Source organism: Malus sylvestris, chromosome 3, assembly GCF_916048215.2.
Source record: "Malus sylvestris chromosome 3, drMalSylv7.2, whole genome shotgun sequence".
Lineage (NCBI taxonomy): Eukaryota > Viridiplantae > Streptophyta > Magnoliopsida > Rosales > Rosaceae > Malus > Malus sylvestris.
The window spans coordinates 9314085-9329617 of NC_062262.1; the positions used below are offsets into that span (position 1 = coordinate 9314085).

At 36.3% G+C, this 15533-nt stretch overlaps 3 protein-coding genes across 3 annotated transcripts; 2 read left to right on the plus strand and 1 right to left on the minus strand.

The window, feature by feature from the left end:
- Positions 1–3050: 3050 nt before the first annotated feature.
- Positions 3051–6824, plus strand: LOC126617409 (laccase-17-like). The gene is made up of 6 exons (XM_050285477.1): positions 3051–3283; positions 3509–3660; positions 3789–4033; positions 5069–5197; positions 5328–6302; positions 6420–6824. Exons 1-6 carry the CDS (start codon positions 3164–3166, stop codon positions 6548–6550), a joined length of 1752 nt encoding a protein of 583 aa, XP_050141434.1. The 5' UTR covers positions 3051–3163; the 3' UTR covers positions 6551–6824.
- Positions 6825–8288: 1464 nt separating this feature from the next.
- Positions 8289–11556, plus strand: LOC126617410 (laccase-17-like). The gene is made up of 6 exons (XM_050285478.1): positions 8289–8475; positions 8893–9044; positions 9190–9434; positions 9522–9650; positions 9853–10821; positions 11177–11556. Exons 1-6 carry the CDS (start codon positions 8359–8361, stop codon positions 11305–11307), a joined length of 1743 nt encoding a protein of 580 aa, XP_050141435.1. The 5' UTR covers positions 8289–8358; the 3' UTR covers positions 11308–11556.
- A 1406-nt stretch (positions 11557–12962) lies between these two features.
- On the minus strand, positions 12963–14100 carry LOC126617415 (uncharacterized). The gene has a single exon (XM_050285485.1). It carries the CDS (start codon positions 14012–14014, stop codon positions 13187–13189), a length of 828 nt encoding a protein of 275 aa, XP_050141442.1. The 5' UTR covers positions 14015–14100; the 3' UTR covers positions 12963–13186.
- Between the last annotated feature and the right edge of the window lie 1433 nt (positions 14101–15533).

The following is a 15533-nucleotide window of genomic DNA, read 5'->3' on the forward strand; positions in this document are numbered from 1 at the left end:
TTAACAAAAAATCACGTCAAGTGAGGTTTACCCATCGACACTATTTATCCCATGAGATAATAATTAATTTAAAGAAAGAATATTATATTAACAATTGTAACAACGACAGCTTCATATGGCAACCTTTTAATCTGCTTTTTAATTACGATTAAACACTGTACGTGAGATAAGTTGCATTGCATGTGGAATAAATGAGGTCTAAAACTTACGTTTGAATAAATTAACCAACAGAATTGTCCGCGATATAATAAGATATATAATTTGGCTTTTAGAGATAAGGACTTAAATAAGATGATTCTTTATAACCCGAAAGGTTTTCTATATCTAAAAATGATGATTTATTGCCACTTAATACTACAGTCTAGTGGTAACTTCGTACTACGGTCTAGTGGTATTTCTCTTCACTTGTAAGTGAGGGTTCTAGGTTTGATTTTTGCCAAAGGCAAATTTGAACCACATTATTTTTAACTCATTGTGAGGCTTAGCCTACTCTCTCATCCCCTAGTGTAAAAATATCGTTTGTTAAAAAAAATATTTATATAAAATCACAGGTTTACTACTATTTACAAAAATGTCGTCTTTATTGCCTACAATGTAACCTCCACCATCAAAGTTGAAAAATGTAACCATAGATTCATTATCACCCATAAACGTAACCTCCATTTTCATTATCTAAAAATGTCATCTTTATTGTCTATAACTATCTACTTATTGTCTTTTATTTTGTTTTTTCATATTTATTCAAATTTGATACTGTGTGGAGAATGCACTAGTTTAGGTTCGATAATTTTGTGGTACAGTCATTTAGGTAAGTTATATAGTTTAGGTATGATAAATTCAGTACGGTCAATTTGGTACGATTTGTATTTTTTATGTTTTAGTTCACTAGGTCCAATAAATTAGGTCTAATAGATTTGGTACGGTCGATTTGGTACGATTTGTATTTTTTATGTTTTAGTTTACTAGGTCTAATAAATTCGGTACAATTAATTTGGTACGGTTTGTATTTTTATGTTTTAGTTCATCAGGTCTGATAGATTCGGTACGGTTAATTGGTACAGTTTGTATTTTTTTATGTTTTAGTTCATTAGGTCTAGTCAATTTGGTACGGTTTGTATTTTTTATGTTTTAGTTCACTTGGTCCAGTAATTTTTGTATTATTGATTCGTTACACCTCATACATTATTTATAATTTACAAAATGCTTTTCAAATTGTTTGCGTTTGAATCCCTAAAAAGGGTAATATAGGCAAACTAAAAATATAATAAATTCATAAAAAAGTAATTAAATCTAACATAGAATATATAAGCTGATGTCGACATGAATCAAAGAACTATTTTTAGTTTTTCATCTTACATACGGTATTATTAGAAACACAATTTTTTTACAAATTAAAATGGAGTTTTCTATAATAATTAACAATAGAGCTATTTAGACCACGAGGAAATTCTATAAACATATGCGAAAATTAGAAGAGGAGGGGGGGGGGGGTTTATCTAAATGGGGATGACTGTTTTTCTTTCTATATCTCTCCTCATCATATTTTCTTTGTTTTTCTGTATTTTTTTATGCTAACATGTATTTTCTTCTAGAAAAATGAAAACTAAATTATAAATGTGAAATTAAAATTAAAAATAAAATAGTTATTAGATGGTGAAGTACTAATTTTTAAGGCAAAAATGCTACTCTATCATATTTTTCCTATAACATTTGTATTACTTCTCGAATGGGACCCACTTGTATTGGTGAGCCCTATCTAAATCAGAAAAGTGATACAAATATGACAAGTATAATATTACCTTTTTAATGTTAGATGGTGCATGTATTAAATGGGACAATTCTTATTTTAAATAAAAATGTCACTCTTACCACATTTTCCATAACATATTTGTACAAAAATGGTACTACCAGTTTATTACCATCTATTTGTATCATCATTTTGTACCACTTATGTAATATAGATGAGACTCATATGCGTTGGTGAGTCTTACCACTATTATAGAGATTATACAAATGTATGAAATTACACTCAATTTTTAATCACCTCCTATTCAAATACGTTGAATGTCTTTTAAAACAAGCAATACTATCCACACTAAAAAGGTGAGGAAGTGACCTAAGTCTCACAATTAATAGGTTAACAAAAATGTAGTTTAAATACGTTGAATTAAAAATGAAAGAAATTTAATGGAAATGGTGCTCTTGAATCCTGATGAAGGCTTATGGGTATTACCAAATCTTTATACATAGCCAATGGTCTAATGAATAGTTTTTTTTTTGGTGTCACAAGCTTCACCAAAATAATTGGACAAAAATGCCCCTTAAACAAAAAACTTCCAAAGCAACCCAAAATTAGTTTTTTTCGTCATTTTAACAGTGTTTTTTGAATAATTAATTTTTTGTACAGTTTTTTTTTAATAATTAGTATCTTACAATAAGCTAGCAATAATGTGATTCAATCAGTTATTCATTAAATATTATTTTCTCTATTTTTGAACACGTTCGAAACATCTTAAGAGGTACATCACGTGTTTTAATAGAAGTGGCGAGAAATTTTATTTTTTAAGTTATTAACTTTTAAGCACACATATCCCACCATTTGTGTATTGACATGTGATGTATCATCTCATGTACCAGTCACACTGAAAAATCTCTCCTTATTTTGAAAATATTTCTGTTTTGTAGTCTTAGCTAGAACATTTTCACTATTTACTCCTCGCAAACTAATTAATAAACTGATTTGTGATAGGCCTATTGCATCTGCAAGAACAGATGCATGCCATCTGTTAATAGATTTCATTAAACATTATCGTAATATATAGTTGTTGCTGAGCCTAGAAGTATTTTCGTAGGTCAAAATCACGTCCAAACAATGGAGAGACGTAGAATACTTAGGAAAGAATCGACTTGAAGGAAAGGAGGTCAACAGAAATAGAATGTCTTTGAAACCACTCTACGTAACAATTGCATTACAAATATTAAAATACATACCAAAACTGATGAAGCTCTTCACCTCTCTATATATAAAACAACCCCAAACCTTCATACACCACATAGTACTCAATTTCAGCTGCTTCATCCAAACCCTAAATATCTCTCACTTTCTTCCCCCTCCTCCCCCCCGCCAAAAAAAAACCAAAGAGAGAGAGAGAGAGAGAGTAAAATGGGAGTTCCTCTTCTTTCGTCACCAACACTTCTTAGACTCTTCCTCTTTTCTCTCATTACGTTGTGTCTCATTCCTCAACATGCTCTTGCAAGCATAACGAGGCACTACAAATTTGATGTATGTTCATACGTATAGAAAATGTACTTTTGTCAAACAGTTTGACATTATATATTCTTGTTTGAATGTGTGGTAGAGATGTCAATCTTCAAATACCATTCTAGTTGTCAATATCAGAGCAACCTCTAAGACAATCTTGTCGCACATATGAAGTTTGTCTCTATACATGCACATGTTTCTATTTTCCTTTGGTTCTTATTTTATGTCTTTTGTATGATTTTGCAGATCAAACATCAAAATGTGACAAGACTATGCCACACAAAGAGCATTGTAACAGTAAACGGGCAATTTCCAGGGCCTCGAATTGTTGCTAGGGAGGGTGATCACGTCCTTATTAAAGTGGTTAATCATGTTCAAAACAACATTTCCATCCACTGGTAATTAACAGTTATACACAAGTTCGGAAAGAATGTATATGTGCTCGCTTAAATTTGATGCCATGCATGCAATTTGAATCAGGATAAAAATGGAGGTTAATTAATCATTCATTTCTTTAAACTACCAGGCATGGCATTCGACAACTTCGATCGGGGTGGGCTGATGGACCTGCATATGTTACCCAATGTCCTATACAAAAAGGCAATAACTATGTCTACAACTTCACCATTACAGGCCAAAGAGGCACTCTTTTCTGGCATGCTCATATATCATGGCTTAGATCAACTGTTTATGGTCCCTTGATCATACTTCCCAAACGCGGTGTACCTTACCCATTCGCTAAGCCCTACAAGGAGGTTCCGATCATCTTCGGTAATGCTTATCTGCATAACAGTACTCCAAATAAGCATATATATCGAAATAAATTTTCGTCTTATCAATTATGTTCTCACAAGGAAAAATTAATATTCGGTCTCTAGTTACTAATGTTCATTGACTGATACCTTATTAATTTTTTCAGATTTTGATCGAAGTCCCTAGCATTAATTAATGTATTAATGAATTTACATGCAAATTACATAATTTTAAAAAATGAAAAATAGTAATTGATTTAGGGTTTAATACTCACACCTTTATTAAACTCCTAATTTTTCAATTTTTTAATCCTAAATGTACCCATTCTTAAGTATATCAATTTATTATATTTTTTAATATAAAATGTACCCATTTTTTTATATAAAATCTATTCAATTTTTTTCTAATCCATTTTTAAAACTTATATAGGTACATTCTTTTTCATTGATTTGAGAACGTATTCATGTCAAGTTTAATTGAAGAAATTTACTAATGTTATTAACCTAATTTCTTTTTTTCTTTTTTTTGTATGGTAGTACATGTTTTGGAAATATTAATTTTTTGGTTAATTTTGATGAATGTACCCATATTGTGTGTGTGTGTAACAGATTGGAGACTATTATTTATCTTTTAATATTTTATTTTGAACAAATGATATTATCTACACTAAAAGGGTGGGGAGTTGGTTAAGCCTCACAGTGGGCTAACAATAATGTGATTTAAATTTGTATTTGCCGAGAATTGAACCAAAGACCTTTCACTTACAAGTGAAGAGGAATACCATCAGACCGTATTACTAAGTGACATCTTTTAATATTTTTAATTCGACAAATTATATGTTTTATTTAAAATCTCATTAATATAAACAACTACAAATTTTAATGTTTAATTTAGAAAATGTAATAACCTACATAGAAATACTCATACATTAATGTCAGAAACTTCGATAGAAAAAAACTGAAAGCTAACAAGGTTTTAGTCAAAGAACATTTATAGTTATGGACCGCATATCCAGAATCTCTCTCTAACAAAAGCTATACAATGTGAATACAGGAGAGTGGTGGAATGTAGACACTGAAGCTATTATTAGCCAAGCCTTGCAGACAGGTGGAGGGCCAAATGTCTCTAATGCTTATACCATCAATGGACTTCCAGGGCCCTTGTACAATTGTTCTGTCAAAGGTATTAAAGTAGTGCGGAAAAAAATGATAGACCATTTCATAGTTTTTAACTTGAAAGACACGATTTTAAATCATATTGAGCAAGCAACATTGTACATGTGCGTTTTTTTTTTTTTTTTTTTTTTTTGTAGACACATTCAAGCTGAAGGTTCAATCTGGGAAGACTTACCTTCTCCGCCTAATCAACGCTGCGCTCAATGACGAGCTCTTCTTTAGCATTGCAAACCACACCCTCAAAGTGGTAGAAGCTGATGCGATCTATGTCAAACCCTTTGAGACCAACACAATTCTGATTGCCCCGGGGCAGACTACAAATGTTCTGCTCAAGACCAAAGCAAATTTCCCCAATGCCACATTTTTCATGACCGCTAGGCCATACGCGACTGGACTAGGAACCTTTGACAACTCCACTGTTGCTGCTATTTTAGAGTATGAATCACCCTCCAAAACCCTCCATTCAACCCTCCCAATGAAGAAGCTTCCGCTCTTCAAACCATTTATGCCTGCTCTAAACGACACATCATTTGCAACAAAGTTCAGCAACAAACTCCGTAGCTTAGCCAATGCACAATTCCCTGCTAATGTCCCCCAAAAGGTTGACAAACACTTTTTCTTTACAATAGGCCTTGGAACCAACCCATGCAGCAACAGTAACCAAACCTGCCAGGGACCTAATGGAACAATGTTTGCGGCTTCAGTCAATAACGTTTCTTTCGCAATGCCAACCACCGCTCTACTTCAAGCCCACTTCACCGGGCAATCAAATGGGGTTTACAGCCCTTACTTCCCAAGCAGTCCTTTAATTCCATTTAACTATACAGGCACCCCACCTAATAATACAATGGTTGGCAATGGTACAAAGCTAATGGTACTTCCATTCAACACTAGTGTGGAGTTGGTGATTCAGGACACAAGCATTCTGGGCGTCGAAAGCCACCCTCTTCATCTTCATGGATTTAATTTCTTTGTTGTTGGACAAGGGTTCGGGAACTTTGACCGGAATAAGGACCCTGCAAACTTCAATTTGGTCGATCCTATCGAAAGAAATACTGTGGGTGTGCCCTCTGGTGGATGGGTTGCAATACGATTCTTAGCAGATAACCCGGGTGAGTTAATTAATAGAAAGCAGTAGTATAATATAGTGTTGCAAATCTAAAGTAGCTTATCCAATTTAATCAAAGACTTTATTCTAATCAACTATGTGTTCAAAAATGCACATGCAGGTGTATGGTTCATGCATTGCCATTTGGAGATCCATACTAGTTGGGGCTTGAAGATGGCTTGGCTAGTCCTAGATGGAAAGCTTCCAAACCAGAAGTTGCTTCCTCCCCCAGCAGATCTTCCCACATGTTAATGTTTGACTCAATCTGAGCTGCATTTTTTGGATTAGAAACTGCTGCCATTATTTTGTAACCCTTCTTTTATAACTGCACAACTTAAATTTTATTGTATTTGTCCAATTATTTTTCAATAATTCTTGTACTGATTCCTGGAATTTTTGTTCATTCGAATTTTTCCATATGGAGTTGGGGAAGAAAAAGGTTGAGGGGACACTGTAAGGTTTCAAATATTCTAATGTAATCAAGAGGCTGAATATGAAACAATGAATGCTGTACGATTTTTCATCACGACGTACCTGATAGCTAATTGTGTTTAGTTTTCGGTCATTGTTTTTCAACCAAGTAGACAATCACCTAAACTAAGGATAGGAAGTTGCAATCCTACAAAACTCTACAGCAGTTTTTATACTTTCATAATAACAACGCCGGATTTATAGAAAACAAAATTAACTCATCTTTGTGTTGTATCTCTAGATGTACTACAATGTAGGTGTCTATCTACACCATTGCCCAAAACCAAAGAAAGAAATGAAGAAAAGGAGCACCAATCCACCATAAACCACCAACAAAGCTACCGGTTGCATTAGGACATCAACGCCACCATGAGACATGAACAAAAGACACAAGCCCAAAAGGGCAAATCTATCACGGACAAAAGGGACACTATAATCTAGAAAATTCATATCACAAAAATTCAGATCTCTTGCCACTCACACACTACCTTAAAAACCTAAGAGAGGATTTTGGGAGAAGAATTGGATTGAAACAGGACAAAAAAAAAGTGATGGAGAACCTAAACCTAAACAAAGCTTAGACATAGACTTAATCACCCCAAAGGTGACTTACTGACAACAATAGAGTATAAAAAATGAAAAAAAGGGATCGGAGCGGAGGGGAGGGAGGAAAAGTAGAAGTGCTTCTCCTTCCTCTTTCCCCTACTTCGACTTTTGCACTAGGTTTTCGCTGAGGATAGGGTTTTGCAAATCTTTTTTATTTTTTTAATAACAAAATAACGGTTTAGTGATATATATTTCTTTCAACTTTTAAGTGAAAGTCTTTAGTCTTCATTTTCTTACCTGGTCATAGTTACTCGTTTTGAAGTGATTTTTAAAATAATTGATAGTGCTTTGGGTAAAATTATTTTGGGTTTCAAAAGCATTAAAGTGCTTCATGCAAGAAGCATCAGTTATGTGCTTCTTGTAGGTAGTATTTCAAGTGCTTTTTTTTTAGATTCACTTGCATTTTTACTAAGGATTGGTTTCAAAACATTTTCATCAAAAGTGTTTTCAATCATTTTTAAAACACTTATAAACGAGCCATTCCTTTTATAATAAGAAGCCCCCACACAAATTGCTGATACTTAAAGGGACATGCAAGGTGCCAATAAATTTCACATTATATTCATTAGTTCCCTCACTTAACTAGCTACTTGTGTATACATGCATGCAAAGAGTTGTTTATGCGTGTTACCCTTCGTGACAGACTCTCATAGTTGTTGATAAACCAGGAAACTAATATTAAGTAGGTCAAAATCACGTCCATTTATGCAGAGGGACGTGGAAATAATGTTGGACTTGAAGGGAAAGGAGAGAGGTCAACAGAAAATTTTGATTGTCTTTGACACCACTCTAAAGTTGTTCTAACAACCATATACGCATATCCCTATAATATAATAGCTACTCGACCAAACACTACTCTTCCCTCTCCTCTATATATATACACAACCCAAATGCTTATCTTCAACTCACACCTGATTTGAGCAGCTTCTCACTTTCTTGCAGAAAAACGAAAGAGAGAGAGAGAGAGAGGGAGAGAGAATAAAATGGGTGTTCATCTTCTTTTAGCTTCACCATTTCTTAGGCTCTTTCTCTTCTCTTTCGTAATGTGTCTCATGCATCAGCATGCTCTTGCAGGCATAACCAAGCACTACAAGTTTGAAGTATGTGCATATTCCTCAACGCATGTATAAATATATATAGACACATCAACGAGGAAAAATATTACAGTTTAACATGTTATGTTTCTCAAATAAAAAATTTGTATATCATTTGGTCGTTTGATCATCACAAACACTTTCCTTAATTTTGAGGCGAGAGATACTCTAATCACAGTTTGGTCTATTATGCTATGAAATCAATCCCTTCGTCTTTCCCATTGATCATTTGAATTTATATTAGGTTGTCTAGTTTAACTGTCTAAAAATATACTATTAATGATACCTAACAAGATAACATTGACCCCGTAGCCAAAGCTTGTAACATAGTTGAAGTTTGAGCCCTTGCAGATGCATGCATGCAGCCTTTTTTTTCCTTTTTGTTTTGGGTTCTTATGTTTTCCCTTTTGAATGGTTGTGCAGATCAAACAACAGAAGGTGACAAGACTCTGCCACACAAAAAGCATAGTAACAGTGAATGGGCAGTTTCCTGGGCCGAAAATCATTGCTAGAGAGGGTGATCAACTCCTAATTAAAGTCGTTAACCATGTCCAAAACAACATCTCTATCCACTGGTAATCATCAACTACAACTTCATAAGCAATACTGAAACTATAATCATCATTCTTTGTTTAAACTTTAATACACACCATCACCATGCATAACTAATCTAAATTAAGTATTGGTTAATATTGTTAATTAATTTCTTTAAATTACCAGGCACGGCATTCGACAGCTTCAATCGGGGTGGGCTGATGGTCCGGCATATGTGACCCAATGTCCCATACAAACAGGCAATAGTTATGTCTACAACTTCACCATTACTGGCCAAAGAGGCACTCTTTTTTGGCATGCTCACATTTCATGGCTCAGATCAACTGTTTATGGGCCCTTAATCATACTTCCCAAGCACAGTGTTCCGTACCCTTTCACTAAACCTTACAAGGAGGTTCCAATTATTTTTGGTAATTAACTTTTAACTATATTTTCTGCCTATAATAGTACATACCTGTTGAGAAAAGGTATATATACAATTTATACTTGAAATACAGGTGAGTGGTGGAATGCAGATCCTGAAGCCATAATTAGCCAGGCCTTGCAAACAGGTGGAGGGCCGAATGTCTCTGATGCTTATACCATTAACGGATTCCCGGGGCCCTTATACAATTGTTCTGCCAAAGGTATTAAATCGACTATGGAATGGAAGTTCGTATAAACTGTCAATTGTCATTGATAATGTGTCGATATCATTATAATAAATAAAAAATGAAATCGATATAGTCTCGCGAATGTAGTGCTTCCATTCAATATTATAAAACATATCATGCGCGAAGAATTTATGTTACTCTCATCTCAATTGTTTTGCACGTGACTTTCTTGCAGATGCATTCAAGCTGAAGGTTCAACCTGGCAAGACCTATCTTCTCCGGCTTATCAACGCAGCACTCAATGACGAGCTTTTCTTCAGCATTGCAAATCACACTCTCAAAGTAGTAGAAGCCGATGCCATTTATGTCAAACCCTTTGAGACTCGCACAATTCTCATTGCCCCCGGCCAAACCACAAATGTTCTTCTGAAGACCAAACCCAACTTCCCTAATGCCACATTTTTCATGACTGCTAGGCCATTTGTGACTGGTCAAGGCACATTTGACAACACCACAGTTGCTGGCATTCTAGAGTACGATTCGCCATCTAAAACCAAAACCCTAAACACGAAGAGACTTCCGCTGTTGAAACCCAACCTCCCCGCCCTAAACGACACATCATTCGCAACCAAATTCGCCAACAAACTTCGTAGTTTAAACACCCCACAATTCCCAGCTAATGTCCCTCAAAAAGTTGATAAGCACTTTTTCTTCACCATAGGCCTTGGAACCAACCCTTGTAGCCAAAACAACCAAAGATGCCAAGGACCCAATGGGACAATGTTTGCAGCCTCAGTTAACAACATTTCTTTTGCAATGCCAAACACTGCCTTGCTACAATCCCATTTTTCTGGCCAGTCAAGTGGGGTCTACACTCCTGACTTCCCAACCAATCCCATAACGCCATTTAACTATACTGGCCCCCCACCAAATGATACCATGGTGAGCAATGGGACAAAGCTGATGGTGCTGCCATTTAATTCTAGGGTGGAGCTGGTGATGCAGGACACTAGCATTCTTGGTGCTGAGAGCCATCCTCTGCACCTTCATGGGTTCAATTTCTTTGTTGTGGGTCAAGGATTCGGGAACTTTGACCCGAATAAGGACCCTAAAAAGTTCAATCTGGTTGACCCTGTTGAGAGGAACACTGTGGGTGTGCCCTCTGGTGGGTGGGTTGCTATCCGCTTTCTGGCTGATAATCCAGGTAACTATTTAATTGAATTGAACCTAAAAGTAAATTATTAAAATCATAATTATATACTATTACACTACTAATCGCATAAGAGAGAAATTCTTGTGTCTGACACTCTGGATTACAAGGCAATTCGATCATCTAACCTCTATGATTCAACATCGTTCACTCATGGTGCCCTAATCGGGCATCTAGGAACAAGAATTCTATCATGATCATGGAGGTAAGACTTACGTAAAGACAGAGATGCGTCAGTAGTGTGATTAGTAATAGTGAGTGTGCCAATAACAACTCTCAACAAATAAATCAAAAATTCTAATTGTTGATTGATTGCTTGCTTGTTAATGTATCATGTGTGAATACACAGGAGTATGGTTTATGCATTGCCACCTGGAGATCCACACAAGCTGGGGCTTGAAGATGGGTTGGGTAGTCTTGGATGGCAAGCTTCCCAATCAAAAACTGCTCCCTCCCCCTGCAGATCTTCCCAAATGCTGATGATCTTTTCAATCCATTACTTCTGACCATAACTTGTCCAAAGAATTTCCTGACCCATTAATATTAGTTTATTCTTTGGCACCTTTTGGATTTTAATTAATTTGCCAAATTAAATTGTTTTGAGTGTGATTGCATATTTCTTAAGAGGAGCTGAGGGAAGCAAAAGAGTGAGACAATACTTAACACTCCAATTATATTATTAATGTACAATGCCTCTCAATATTCAATAATATTTACTTAATTAATCAATTCAATGCTTTGTATTCAAATGATACAGGTTGAATTCCTAATAAACAAAATTGATAACTATTATGCATCTATCGGTTGGTGACATCCGCCAAGAAAAATATATTCTTGTCAACATACTTGATGAGGAATCAAATGAATCTGGTTTGCAAAGCAGTAACATTATGCTTCAATAAGAATGAGACCACAGCACCAAAACATATATATTGTTAAAAAAAAAATATTCCATCCGTGACTCACCTGTACAAGTACCTCCAAACGAGGTCCGAGGTTGCACAACAGACCCCAGAAGCACACAACTTTCGCATTCCTACTTACAGTCCCGGCAAACCCAAACTCTTCAGATAATACATAGGAGAAGAGAACAATGCTTTCACAGATGTACCCGTTGATGTCAAAGATGAATTTCACTTCATCCTCTCCTTTGCTTTTGACTATAAAACGCAATCCCATAATCCTTCTTCCACCAATGGAGACTTTAGTGTCTTCTGGGACACAGAGAACCATGTTTTTTTCTGGTCGAAAACACAGAGAACCATGTAGTTCCCATAAACCGATTAAACCTTTCCTTATTTTATATCCAAAACAGAGGGAATTCAAATATACCAAACATACATAATATATCTAAAGAATCATTGTAGAGAATTAAGGATTCTATAGCTTCTGCAGTATTCAGTTGTTGAACTGGTATTGTGTACGCTTCTTTTTTGTGTTTTCAATTACATAAATAAACATGGATATGATAAGACAAACAGGAAGAACAAAAAATTGACAAAAGAGAAAGCAAGATGGTTGGACAATTTTGTTAAATAAGAGGAAACACGAACATGCAAGAGTTGATACGGAGATAACAAACCTGGTAGTGCTGTTATATAACTATGTACCAAAGTATCTGATAGCTTCAAGAGTAATTCTGTTCCAACTTCAAAAAGGTATAAGCCTTGCGGAAACAATGTGACATACTATTTAACCATGTTTATCCTACAATTCACTGTATTATAAGTGGACTGATCCAAGAGGAGAAAAAGATGCCAAAAATTAAAATACGCTGGTGGAGAACCTTACGCATATGCCTGCCTAGGATCATTATATCCAAGAGCAAAGGAAGTACCAAATATCCGTCGAAGAAAAAAAAGAACAGAGAATAAAAAGTAAAAGGATGTACTTGCACAAAGAAAGTAAAGGCCTGGGATCCAGTAACTGAAAGAAGCAACCTTAATTTGTTAAAAATGTATCTACAATTTTCTCAATTGTTTAAAACATCCTCTTATGTTGCTTTCTAGGCTTTTTTTTCCCTCTCATATATCATTATTTCATCAGCCATCTACAGAATTGCAATTGATAGAATCGGCATAACACTTGACATACAAAACTGAATGCAGAAAACACAAATTGAAATAACAATCAAATTAAGAACCAAAATCGATATGGCATTAACAACATTTCCGTTGCAATCAATAATATCACCAAAAACAAACTACAGCTCAGCTTAGTAATTAGCATTACATAGAAAATAGTATCCCCACAAAATTACCCTGAACGTGCCGAGCAGCAGACCTCATGGAATTCAAATCTCCACCGAATCCCAGAAAACTCAAAATCGACAACTACGAACAATTGTGTCGTAGTGTTCTCAACTTTTCCTCCTCTTCTTTTTCTTGTCCCCTTGCTCTCCTCCTAAAGCACCAGAGCTTCCATCTTCTAACACCCCACTCTTCCTCTTCTTACTCTCTTCCTTCTTTACCTCTTCGCTCCCTGTTTTAGCCCCGCCATCTCCCTTCTTCATTTGACCCCCGTTTTCACCGGAATTGCCAACATTGTCCCTCTTTTTCTTCTTCTTATTTTGTGTATCAACTGAATCAGCCGGCTCTCTCTTTTCAACACCGCCATTCGCCCTCTCTGCAATTTTGACCCCGCCATCTCCCTTCTCAATTCGATCCCCATCTTCATTAGAATTATCTACATTGTCCCTCTTCTTCTTCTTCTTCTTCGTCCTAAGTACCTCTACTGAATCAGCTGCCTCTTTCTTTTCACCACCCTCCCCTCCCATCTCTGAAATTCCACCTTCATCTTCCCCAAATTTACGAACTTCACCCTTCTTCCTCTCCTTCTTCTTCACCTGGGCATCCACTACCTGTCGCTGCGTTTCCGGCTTGGACTCAAGCCCATGACTCACCTCACTCACACCGGTACTCTGCGCCGGATTCTCTCCGACGATCTCTACGTCATCGTTTTCGGTCTCCGACCTGTGCCGCCGCGGCCGCTTCCTTTCCGATCTCGGCGATTTGAGCTCCTTGTGCAACTGCTTCAGCTCCTTGAACGATGCCAAGGTGCGTCGGAGGTAGACGCTGAACTCTTGCGACGCGCCGGTGTCGCTGGAGACGAAGGAAGAGAGAGTGGAGGTCGCTTTGGAGAGAGAGATTGGCTTCGACGAGAGGACGATCCCCGATACCGTTTTCATGGTTGGGAATTCTAGGGTTTTAGGTGAAAGGGGGCGAGATTGGACACATGGGTTTAAGTAAAACGCATATTTATTGCTTTGCCAACTGAAGCTAGATTCGTCTCACCCTTCAGCCTCCCAACTGTCAAAATCAAGTTATTTAAATATTTTTAATAGCGCTTTACTACAGTGACGGAGTAATGAGAAAATGTTCTTGGTTCGAGTTCGATCTTCATTAATGTTGATTTTCTGATAGATAATAATTTAACCTATTAATATTATTGATTCTAAAAATGTTATTTCATTCACACTTTACATATTGTTGAATACATTATACATATTAAATACACGCACATCTGCTTTTTCAATTAAAAATTTAATACACCATACATTATTTTCCATAGTACCCTCACACCCTTGGTTGAAGCTACATGGGGACAAGGAGGGGCTGCCGCTCCATTACGCTGGAAATCGCCATTGAGGGTGAGGATTTCACCCCTCTGGTACTCTAAACTGCAACCGAAATCTGATGCGCTACTTTGCTGCTTCTGTGTTTTATGTTTTGCTACATCTTTTGCGTTTTATTTTTTTAAATAGGCCAAAACAACGTCGTTGTCCTGGGATAAAAAAATATAGAACGGCATCATTAAGGAGGGCTACAGTAAGGTTGTCATTATTCAAGATTCTCTTAAGTTATTTGATAGTATGAAGGCATTAGGTGTGCAGAGAAGTTTCAAGTCCTGTGAGACTCTATTTAAGGCCATTATGCGCCACACCCGGTATATGATGGCTAATGCAATGTTGGTGAGGGAATACAGCCCAATAGGTATGCTTATAAATTAAATGAGTCACTCGGTCATGCCCGCAAGGTATTTGACAAAACACCCAAGTTAATCAACTTAATTGTTTCTCTCATGAATGCTACGCTCATGAGCTACTATAGAGAGAATCGATGAAAAGATACCTTGTATCTCTTCCATAACACGATATGAGTAAAGGGGCAATGATGAAAAGCCCAGTAATTTCACCATACCCATTGTTCTAAAGGCGTGTGTGAGGTTAACACTCACATATGAGAAAATAATACATGGGTTTGAGAAGAAACATGACAAGGTTGCATTGAATATGTTTGTGGGTTATGCATTAATTGAATTGTATTCCAAATGCGAGAAATTGGCGAGGCTGTGAAAGTGTTTGACGAGTTTTCGCAACCAAATGTTTTATGGAGCGCGACCAAAAGAAAGTCTACCCTTTTATATTTCGCCCCTCTCCAAGACAATTCATGACTTCGCTACTGCTCATACCGTCGTCCTAGCTCGAGTTACTAGCTCAACATACGCAACGGGGACGAATGCTAGGTTAGAATCCAATAATACACTTTTAAAGGAAATCATGGTGGCATACGAATTTGTTTCGGCCTATTATATCGCTAGCACTTGAACTTAGAAGCAAGCTACAGTTACCTTGAATCAATCAATGAATGAATGGAAAAAACCCGCTTACGGTTCAAGGACCCCGTATCTTCTACATACTTTACATT